Genomic DNA, 12,025 nt, shown 5'->3' with positions numbered 1-12,025 from the left:
TATAGTGTAAAGATCACCTGAACTAGCCCAGAGCAAGTCAGCTTGATTAATGAAAGTAATGTAGTTGTGAGAGCAAGTGTCACACTGTGTAAATTAGCTTTGTTCTATCTTTGGACACTTCTACTCTTACACAGGCACACAGGTCAAATGTTCAGATGTTTATGGTGAATTATGCTTTGCAACTGAAGATGGAGACTTCAACATTTCTAAGCCCACTAGTCACCTGTTCAAATCTCCGTAAAGCAGGAGCTGGTACAGTAGAGCGCTGTGCGAAGCATTACAATGCTAGAACTGCTGAGCAGAGAATCAGGTCATACATAGATCTGTTAATTACATAAGAAGGCCAGGGCTTTTTTTTTTTATTTTCAAGACTCTCTTCTCATTTCAAATTAATTGCTAAAGAAAATGGAAATAATGAGTCATTGTATTGAGGGTGAGCTCAGTGCGTTTCAGTACAGTGTACAGTATGTTCTAAACAGTTTTATTTTCATTGTTGGGAAGAACACATCAATAGTGGACTGTTTAAATTCCTGCACTTGCAGAATCTCTGCACATCTCATTAGCAGTGAAACAAGGTCAATAATGTTCTCGTTTTTTTTTCCTTTGCTCCTTCACTGTCATGCAGAAAGGACTGAGCTGCACTTCTGGCCTCAGCAGCTTGTAATTCTATACTATGTCATACTTAGAGCTCCCTTTCTTCTGCCCCCTCATCAGAGTCCTGTATCTGAAATTTGAAACCCCAGACCATAATGATCCCTTGGGTAGCTTAACACAGCCTGCAGAGTTGCCTCAGGGTGAAATTTTTCCTATGTTTGGGCTATCTTTTAGTGCAAATTGCTTTCCTCGCGATGTTGCTAAGAGTGATTTGATGTACTTGTGCAGAGTCCTTCCCCAGAAGAGTATTTGGAAATTGTTCAGGGATGAATTCCAGTAGAAGTTCCCTAAGTTATAAGACAGCAAAGGGAATAAATACTCTGCTGCTCCTGCTTTATTGTAATCCAGAAAAAACTAAAGTGAAGCCAAAATGGTGACATGATGAATTGTTCTCAGACCAGAGTGGTTTAGTGAACCAGACAACTTTGTGAAGATCTGTCAAAAGCTTTCATTTACTATTATATTGAACTGTATTAATGAGTACTTCACCCTGCCTCCTGCAGAAGCACCTGAAAGACTTGATGATTTCTGGAATCCATTTAGCTTTGAATGAGATGGGGAAAAAATACTTGCGTGCTAATGACCATTACACTCAGCACCACAAGATTTCATCATCCATTATTCCCTTCCCATGGAGATATCCTTGAGCTCGCATCCTATCTGATTCACAAGTAGAATATCAGATTTCAAATATCTAAATTTAAAAAAAAATCAGAAGGCTGGATATAGGTTGCAGGTCAGTCCATAACTAATAGAGCCATCTGTGAAATTCTGATTTGGAATCTCATTTGGTTTCTGGTCTTTAAGTTCATTTTGTTTACTGATCAGAAATCTTGGCCTTGCCTCAACCTGCAGGCTTTCTTTTTCTTCCTATGCTTCCTTTTCCCTCAAGTTTTTCTTACAGTGCTTGTAGAAGCTATCAGGATTCATTGCCACCTTGTCCCTGCCCATTCCATCATTGTAAGGTGTATGTTAGTTACTTCCCCAGTTGATTTGCTGCAGTTCCTTTTTTAGATGTTCAGTGTAAGTGCATCTGGAGGCAGAACCCTGTCTGAAAGACAGAGACTCCTTGAAAGAAGAGAGAAGTAAAACCCGTATTTGTGTCATCAATTTTTATCACTATTCACAGTTTCTGATTTTCACATGTATCCATAGACCTTCCTTCTGTGGGTTTCCCAGCTGTGGGTGTGCTGTCCACTGCCTTACACTTGTCCTGTTCATGATCATCTTTTATTTCTTGGAGGGCCATCTGCTAGTTCTAAAAATTCTTTGCTTTATCATCCCTTCATCCAAACCTTCTACATCTACCTTTAAATCTTGCTCTCAGTTTCCTATCTTTCCTTAGATTTAGAATGGATGCCCCTAAAAATTATTTTTATGATGCCCTTCATGAAAGATATTATATAAAAATAAATTAAACGGGGGTTAAGCAGCTTGTGTCAAATAAGTCCTAGCTCTCAATGCCAGCAGCAAGCCAAAACCAACCCTTCTCGTGACAGCAATGAATCAATCCTCCATTTAGACTTTTTTGCCTTTAGAACTACAGGCCACAAACTCTGGGCATCCTGAAATGCCTAATAAAACAAAATACATGAGCGTATATAAGAATATGGGGGGGTCTTCTTTTTAATTTTTTAATTTATTTATTTTTTTATTGATCTGTGTGCTAGCAAGAGGTTGCAGTAATGCAGACCCAGCAAAGGAATGTAGTCCAAGGATATTTATAAGCTTTATTGCTAAACATGCCCTTTTTTTTTTTTTTGAAGGCATCAGATTTTTTAAAGGATCTTTTCATATGTATTTTTAATTCCATCCATGCTCTACTACAGTGTAATTTGCACAGTTACCTTACTGCTTTGCAGTTTAGCCAACATAGTGAGCAGGGGTATGGAATAGAAAAGTCTAAATGCTTATCATTTCTGCTCACATGCTTGCCTGTGACCTTATTGATGACATTTTTTTGCCTTACTAATTCTATTCTCTGAGAATTGAGACCTAAATAAGAATTGGTTTTCACTCAAAGTGAAGTTTAAGCTATTAATTATACACTGGGCAGAGTTATATCAATGCAGATTGGGATCATAAGAAGCAAGCATCTTTTGGATGAATATGTTCTTTGTGAAAAATAAACTTCATTTTCTCTTGTCACTGCAGATTAAGTTTCTCATTCAGAGACACTGCTCAGCTGAGTCCTTTTTAAAAAAAAAAAGTCTGATTGAACTGTATTAGGATTTGGAGCTTATAGCACATGAGAGAACCTTGCTGTGGGGAAGCAAAGTCATCTAGTGATGGGGGAGTCTCAAGAGACTGAGGGATTTTCCCTTTCTCTGCTTCTGATATATTGTGGGACCACAGGCAAGTCACGTCACTTTGGCCAGTTCATTACCATGTCTTTTAAAGACAAAGGCTGCTTTTTGCTTTATGTCTTTTGTCATGGCATTCTCATCAAAGCTGTATTCTCCACGTAGTAAATCCAGCAAAAAATAGGGGGAAAACTGTTGAGTTAATGTTGTAGCATTTTTATTTGTGTTTCCTTTACAGAGCTCAGAGCACTGTAAACCAGTTACTAATAATCATGCTACCCTCCAAAGGGGGCTATATTACTTTTATCTTAATATTGCAGGTACGGTAGCAGATCTGCATAGTGTGTTACAGCCTGGGATATGGCTAGAAAGTAGTCTGTCAATCTATGGCAAAGCTACCCCTCTGTTTCTTGTAGTTCATTTTTCATCTAGACCAGGTTTCCACATTATTTTATTGACCCATTAATCCATTTTGTCTAGTCTCTTGTGTCACGATACCTGTCAAAACTTTTCTCTTTGTATTTGTGCAAATAAAATCCACTCATAAAGTCAACTGTATGGCCAGTACTTCTGACTGCAATGTTTCAGGCAGCATTGCTATGTCAATAAAGGATTTGGTGATGTATAGTATCTGCCTGACACAGCAGAGCTAACACAAACCCCTAGTGTAAATGTAGTTATAACCAGAAAATTCAACTGCTGTTGGTGTATCTTGTTTCGTCTGGAAGCATGATGACATGGAATAATTATACTTGCAAAAGATAGTTTTTTACATCTGTGGTACAAAATTGTAACTGCAGAGGAGGGTATACCTATACCAATTTACACTAGCAGAATGCTCCTCTGTATTGGTATAGCTATACCAATTTCTGTCATTGGCTTGGTGTAATGTTGGCATTGCAATAGGAATCTGTATACTGGAGGAATCAGGAAAAAGTGACTGAGGACTCGCAGATGTGTTTCTTTGTAATTTTCTTGTTACTACACCTGTCCTAAGGTTGAACATAAGGCAGAATGGAAAGAGCAGGAATAATGGTGGGGTAAAAGGTAAAAAACAGGTGTGAGGCAGTTCTAAAGGATGCAAGGATCATGGGAGAGTTCATCATTAGAGTCATGAGGCAGATGTGATTAGGTGAAACAAGGAGAGGAAGAAGTTTCGAGAAAGCCATGGGTAGGCACAACACAGATATGAGCTGAGGAGCAACAGAAGAAAATCTATGCATTGGTACAGTCCCAGGAACCAGGAATCGGTTGCTTGGACTTTTGCTTGTGAAGGGATTTGGGAAAGGTTGAGGCATAACAGTGATACGCTTTCCATCAGTACAGGTATTTCACTGTGTTGGTGTTAACTTCTCTCACTCTTACATCTGTACTTTATGCTCTTAAAATCAAGGAATTTTGCAAATGTATAGAAGCGCTATCAGAGGACCTTGCTTTAGGTATTTGTTATGTCAGATGGATATGGGTTTGTCCTCTGTGACCTTTAATGTATTTGTTTAAAAAAAAAAATCCTCTATCTACACTTACACCTTTTGTGACCTCTAATGGAGAGTATGTATTTTACTTAACTACTGTGTAGTGTAGGTGCAGAACATTTACGAGATATATGAATTCCCTGTAATTGTGCTGAATGGCAATTATGTACAGCACATTTATTTAAGTTCAACCATTCATTTGTGCTGGGGATCTCTGCTGCCATGTGAGATATGATTCTATCCCCTAAGTCACACTTTTCATGATTTATTCATAGGGCGAGTGTTTTTTTGGAACTAAATCCAGCCAGTTTTATTCAGACATTCCATCAAAAGCCCGTTTAGGTAGAAAGAAACACAGTTAACATCTGAATTCTGAGTTTTCCATGGCATTTGACAAACCAGAAAAGAATCACATTTCCTTCATGGCCCAGGGAGTTCTGAAACAACTTACCGTGCTGTAAATCTGTATAAATATGGAATATCCCTTTTGGTGCTTGTGTGGCTGGAGGCTTGAAAAAGGCAACATGAATCTAATTGAACACGCACTAGAGTTGTAACTGATGATGCATATTAACTTGTTTTGGTGATGAATTTGCCTTTGAAAAAAATCAGTGTCATTTTTCCTATGTGTTAATCCCAAAGGATTTTTTTAAATGTAAGAAGATGTTTGCCTCAACTCTGAAATAATTTTTGCATTATTTCACCTGATTAAAACAAAAAGTGGAAGGGAAACAGTGAAATTATTTTTGGTCCAAGTAATTTTAAGAGTGATAAACTAAGGCTGTATTATAACTTAGAAGAACTTCCCAAGAGTGATAAGTGGACTAGAAGCTACTCTGAAGAGGCAAATAAGAATAAGGAGTTCCCCTGTCATGGAGTGCTAGAGCATCCTTGACCAGCAGAGTAGTTTGTAGGAACCACTCCAGCTGAGTAAGTAGAGCTTTGTGTCTGACCTTAGCTGGCATATGATTTGAGAAGGAGGAAGACAGACTCACAGCTTATTTTACCATCTCTATGTGAGCTGCACAGGTTGAGAACTTTGATTTCTTTGAGAATCAAGGGTCACCTGTCCTAATGTATGTGATTTTCAAACTTATAGTTAATATTTGATTTTCAAGTTGGATATCAACACTACAAGTCATTCTGCAGTGGTGCATTCATAGACGAGATAATTTGTATAAATTGCACTAATTTGGGTTTGAAGAATATGCACGAATAATCTCAAGGTTTGGGAGCACATGCAGTTTGTTTAGGATATTCTTTCTCTGTGTTATTGTTGTTCTGTTACAGAACTTAATGGTCAAAGATACAACTAAGCAATTACTCTTAAATTGTTTCACCAGAAAATATGCCAGAACCAGACCCCATCAGTTTTCACAGAAGTGGGTGCCAAGTACAGGTTTTACATTATGCAATCTGCTTTGCACTTAGAATTTAGTCCACTGGTGCTTTTAGGAGAAGGAGAGAGGAAAAAAAGAAGGAAGTGGCAAGCAGAGATAACCATTTGGTGGCTTTTTTTTCCCCAAACTGCAGTAATCATACTTTGGGCAGCCATGAAAGTCTTCGCAAGGCAACCACCTGTATTCAGCTTCGACTACACAACACTAGTAATTTGAAGCAAAGCTTGGCTCGAACGGTATGTCGTCTTCTTCTTCTCCTTTTTCTTTCAGCATCCCTGAAGGAGTAAAATTCAACCAATCCTTTTATGTAGCAACCTGTAGTAATAATCAAAGAGAGATTATTTGCTCTCCTGAGAATGCACATATTATTGCTGAACTCTAGTTGAAATATACGGGGGAACATCTCTGCTTTGCTCCTGTACTTATATCTAGTGAGTTATTGTAGAGAACACACAACTGAAAAAGACCAAAGGTTACCTTTTTAGAAAAAGATCGGTTTTGTCAGAATTTAATGCTATTTATTTCAGGTGGTCAGAGAATTCTTTTTTTTTATTGGCCTTTCTATGTTTTGAAATATAACAAGGGCAAAACAACTCAAAGTTCTGTGTAATATGAATTAGATCTGGACTCCTGTCATTATCACTGAAAACCAGGGTAGGCTGGTAAAAGCCAGAATCACAGTTGGTGTGTTTGTGCATGTGTAATGCATACTTGAGTGTGTATGTGCTTGTTTGTAGACATGCAGAAATGTTGTCTGTAAGGACATGTAGTCCTTACAGAAAACATTGTTTTATCATCATCTTAAATCCAGGGAGATTCCTATTCAGATTATTTGAGCTTAAGCAGCCTTGCAGTGGATTACTGAGCTTTAATAACACTGACCTACGCTACTAAATGTGAGCTTTATTCCCAGTGGACCACCTTGATTTGCTTCCAACCCAAAGTCTGCAGTACAGCAGAAGCTTTGTTCTGGGCAGTGTACACTGGCAGTGTGTTGACTCTGTTCACAGATAGTATCAATTACCTGCTTTGCATAGGTATGCTATCATCCTAAGTCTGTCAATATATGGGTCAGATGGCAGATTTCTAACAAAAAATGGTAGGGGCTTTCTTTTCATCTCTGTTATGTGTCACCATGTGAAACATCAAGTTCAATACGTTACCTGGAACATTAAAAAAGGACTACAATGAGGCCAAATATTATATCTATATATTTAACATTTTAACCAGTTTATAGATAAAAGCAGAATAATTTAGTGCCGATATGTACAATCCTGGCTTATATTATTGGCATTCTTACTGCCAATATTATTCAGTTAATTATTTATTTTTTAAAAACCATTGATTCTTCTTGGTATAGCGTTGTCCAAAAGAAAGTAAATTAGGAAACATGGAAGCTTTCATCACCAGGTCACTTCTTCAAAAATGATTCAGATCAATGAATTGCCAACTGCTTGCTCTCAATCTAGAGAAAAGAAGTTGATGTTTGAATATACCTTCAGAAGGGGATGAGCAAGTGTCCATCTTGTGTGTCCTTTCTCACCCCATCCCCATGTCACAGCAGCACAAAAAACACTTCCAGTGACCATTGGAACGAGTTTTATCTTGGGAAAGTGTCTGTGGTACCTTGTTGTCATTTAACTGCAAGTTGTTGAGATCGAGGCAGGAATCACCATGTGATTTCCATTGTCTGCATTAAACAGAGATTAGATGGTCATCATAGTCCTTTCTGGTGTTAGATCTGTGACAAGACATCTTGTGTTAGGAGATGGAAAACTTCATTTTTCCATATAGTGTTGCCAAAGAAGGGCTTGAGAAGAGTGATTAGATATAATTATGGACGCATGTAAGTATGTGTAATGGTGGAAAAATTATTTACCTTTTTTAGGTCAGCATCTCTATCTTTTAAATGGAATAATATATTATTGACCCTTCTGCTGGGCAGTTGCAGGTTTCCAACATTCTCTGGCCTGAGAAATCAGTGACACAAATTAGAAGTTTGATACGAATGCATTTTGCTACTTATATGCATATAGCATGTGGTGAAGATATTTTTTACATGCATATACTGAAAAGAGGGAGCCTCGAACAACTTCCTGACAATCTCCTCTTTAAACTTCCAAGCCAATGATTCATTCTCTAGAAGTTACTCTGTCTTCAAACAAAAAAACTGAAATATAGAGCAAATGACCTATTTGCTGTCTATAGATCTGCTATTACTATACATCTTCAGAATTATCTGCTTTGGAACCTAATGATATGTTCAGGAGTCTCTTCTGAAGCTTTAAAGCTTGTTTGTGTGCTGAGGAAGCAAAACTCTATACCAATGCCGTCTGGAGACTGCCTTCATGATTCTTGCTTACCTTACATAATACTGTTGAAATCAGGATGCATAGTTAAAAATATCCGTCTGTACATGCAAATTACTATTATTTTACTATTATGCTTAATAACCAATATAAGTGGATACTTATAAGTAATGTGCAACCAATTTTTTTTTTTTTAAACCAGATAGCTTATGAACTTTGGCCAATAACTAAATGTTCACAATTCTTTTGTGAATTCAGCTGAAAAACATATTTTTTTAAGGTGAATACTTGCTTCCCTTCCTTTTGTGGGAAGCTGACATTCTGTTATGAAGTATTCAGAAAGAGGAAATTGTCTTGAACTGAGCAGTTACAAGTAAGAAATTTGGCCTGGGGCTTTACATGGAATCACAGGTCTTTCAGCCAGTGGGTGACCTTTAATTTGATTTCGGTTTTTTGAGACGTGAGATTTATCAGCCTTAACACTCTTGAACAAAAGTCTTTTAAGACCCGGATTTTCAATATGCTAGATTTCTGGTAAACTTCCAAATAAGGCTTATACAGGGAACGTAAGGTTATCTTTATAATATAGAAACATATTGAATCTTGGTTTTATACTGTCTAGCCAGACAAAGAGCTTCTGTTGACAGGAGTGGGAATTCTGCACCATGCAGATCTTTCTCCACACATTGGAATCTTGAGAATGAAAATGAAAGTGGAGAAAATCCAATAGTCCTTTTGTCAAATGGTGGCCCAGTGTACACGGGTTGCAATAATACTGAACAATGACTGCTAGATTTGTTTTGACTATACACCTGTCCTACTCTATATTTTAACCTAGGTGGTCTCTAAGAGGCAACTCTTAAGCACAAACTCCACAAGTTGTAGTGGATCAGAAGTGTTAAATTCCTAGTGGTTAGGTGGTGTTTAGGAAGAAATGCGCAGTGGAACAGCATAGAAGCAGAAACCTTTATCCAGATACCATTTCCAGGGAGTGCTCTGCCTATCCAAGAGACCCATTTTTTCAGAGTTGTCCCCACATACTGATCATCTGGGGAAAGCATGAATCTTTGCAGTGGAAAGGCAGCAAAGAACACTTACGGGTTTCTAACAAGAGCCTCACTAGCTTCCAGAAAGGGATTTTTGGACTAAAGCAGCCAGCAAGTGGTATTTCCTGAAAGTTCAAAAATATTTTTATTTTCACATATACCAGTGTTAATGGTGTTAATATTTTACCGGACAAATGAGTTAAGTGTTAACATTCTGAGCATAATAACAGATGAGAGAAGTCAGTGGTCCATCATGATAAGAAGGTGGGGATTTTTTCCATTATTTAAATGTTTGTGACTTTTTAGAGGGATTGTGTAGTACCTCAAATAGAAGGGAGCCTTTTCTTGTGGTTAAGTATCCCTTGAAATTGTGCTACTGTAAAATGCTTCATGTTCTGTTAATATGCTCAAAGTTTCTTTCAACTCTGTTGCAGTTTGACAGGTTTAAATGAGGCTTAATATGCTGTAATGGAGGCCAGGAGCAGAGACCGAGCATCTCTTGATGTTTCACATTTTGGAAATGGTTACAATTACTAGGTAGAATGATTAGAAACAAACAAAAATAGTCTTTCAGGCAGGTAACTAACAAGCTTGGAAGACAAATTAGCAGTGTTCAGGCCATTAGAAAACATTTATTGTCTCAAAGAATTTGTGGAACTATACTTAATAACCTACAATAGGGTTTAACCAGGAAGGGTGACATTTTAAGATATCTTCAAGTGAATTATTGATCACCCCTTTACGGTAACTGACACGTCTCTGAAAGCTTCAGGCCATGAAATTACTTCAGGTTACTAATAATAGCAAAGAACATGAGCAGCTCTTGAGCTGGCATAAGTCATAGACCCTGAGTTTTCCTTCAGCTCCAGGGCATGCTTGTGACAGAGCACTTGTATCGGAAAGGAGAGGTTCTGCTCACAGGCAGGAGCACCAGCAAGTCTGTCAGGACCAGACAAAACCTAATGGAGTAGAGACAGACTATGGTGCATTGAAAGGTGCAGCATTTCCTTTCACTCTGGACCCAGTTCTGTAGATCTCTTCGGGTCTACTGAAACCTGCTCCAGCCACACTGAGTTCAAGGATCTGAGGTAGTCTGCACTGAACTCACAGTCAATTTTGTTGTTGCTGTTCTCTGAAACTGTGGCTTTGGTCATAAAATGTGTTTGAAAGTCACAGACTTAGAGGCAGTTTATGGAAAATAAATTTCCCTCCCTCAGAATTCATATAAAAAGATGTGAAAATAGTGTGCTCTTTTTTTTTTTTTTAAAAAAGGCACAAACTTTGAGACTTTTAAGATTCTTCAGCTATCTCAGACAGTTATGCACATATGCAGCTACTGGGTTTTTTGATAAGTTAATCTGTACTTACTCTTGGGGAGAATTTGACCTGTGATCTATAGGATCCTTCCGAATTTTGAACTTTGGAATATGTTATTTTATAGAAATCTTCACTAAGGTTGTAGTTTAACTAGTGTCACAGAAACATATGAATCTCTTGACAGTCCTTCTATATAATAATGACCCGTATGTATTCAGGTGCTAAATAATTCACATACACCCACCTTTTGCCCTAGTCCATCAGATCCCCTTAAGCTTCTGGGTTCCTATCAATCACACATATCTATTTTCTCTCTAAGCTTCAGGGCTCCCTCCTTCAGTCTGTGTCACATTGTTTCCAAGTTCATCCCTCCCTGTCCTTTAGTCCTGTCAGTGTATGAGATCAAGGAGGAAGTTTGTCATTTATCAGTCTTGTTCTGTAGCTCAAGCCTTGTCCCTGTGATTGCTCAGTTCAGATGTGCTTTGCTATTTGTAAGGTCTCCAGAGGTGGCGGTGTGACAGCTAAGCATGCAGTGACATTATAAAAATGCAGAGTGGATTTTGCAGAACATGTATACTACTCATCTGTAGGGTAACATGACTTAAAAAAAAAAAAAAAGGTATGATCTGCTGAGAGTCAAGATGGATGTGATTGACTATTGCTCTGTCTAGAAGTAGCAAATTCAAATCATGATGTTATAGCAAGCAACTGTGGAGTGCTGAGTGCTATTTCCTTCCTGGAATGCATGCTTCTGATTATGGTAGCACTATAAAATATTCTCAAGGCTTGAGATGTTATACCAGTCCTCCAGCATGCATTGAAGCAGCATGATAGCTGTCAGAGGTCAGGTGCTCCAAGCCTCAGAGTATGGTATGGGCAGAAGCCATGAGTTGTGAGCAAAACCAGCAGTTATCAGGTCAGAGCCATATGTAGCACAATTAGAGCTGCACTCAGGAAACTGGCATCTATAAGCTATTTTTGTATGTCTCGTAATCATTTTTGTAGGAGCAACTTGGTGGGGTTCAGAGACAGATTCTGAAATCAGCTGAGGAAAGACCATCTACTCTCAAATGCATCCCTAACCCCCAAATACTTACCCTGTCTTCTCCTCTATAATAACATTTAACACTCTCATGTCAATACACTGAGATAAGAAACACAGGTGTTTGTATAAGCTCAAATGCCCAGACAAAGTGGAGCTTAGTGCTTAGGTCTAAGACGTATACATTCAAGGTTTAATGCATGAGAATGTTTTTCTTACCTTCACTCCTTTCCATTTTGTTCATCTAATTCATCTTCCACTTATTGCCGCTATGTGATAAAAGAGGTAGTAGCGTTCCAGATGGGAATTCTTTACAGAACATCTGTAATGTATCTAGCTCAGCAAGATCCTGCTCCTTAAATGGTGCTATTGCTAAATCTCTATATAGCAATCTAAAGCAGAATTAATGTGAATTAATTCACATGTCAATTAACATATTTAAATTGAATCCAACCATAGCAGAGACACACATTGCTCAG

At 38.1% G+C, this 12,025-nt stretch overlaps 1 protein-coding gene across 1 annotated transcript in view; it reads left to right on the top strand.

The window, feature by feature from the left end:
• The window catches only part of PIK3C2G (phosphatidylinositol-4-phosphate 3-kinase catalytic subunit type 2 gamma), a 205,113-nt gene that overhangs the window by 15,960 nt on the left and 177,128 nt on the right, over positions 1-12,025 (top strand). Inside the window, exon 5 of the mRNA XM_050913293.1 lies at positions 5,966-6,068. Within this exon, the coding sequence (XP_050769250.1) occupies positions 5,966-6,068 (103 nt within the window). The remainder of the gene's footprint in view (positions 1-5,965; positions 6,069-12,025) is intronic.

The sequence above is a fragment of the Gymnogyps californianus genome, chromosome 1 (genome assembly GCF_018139145.2).
Source record: "Gymnogyps californianus isolate 813 chromosome 1, ASM1813914v2, whole genome shotgun sequence".
In the NCBI taxonomy this organism is placed as follows: domain Eukaryota; kingdom Metazoa; phylum Chordata; class Aves; order Accipitriformes; family Cathartidae; genus Gymnogyps; species Gymnogyps californianus.
Note: the sequence above shows the minus strand (reverse complement) of the source record. Positions and strands in the feature narration are given on the sequence as shown.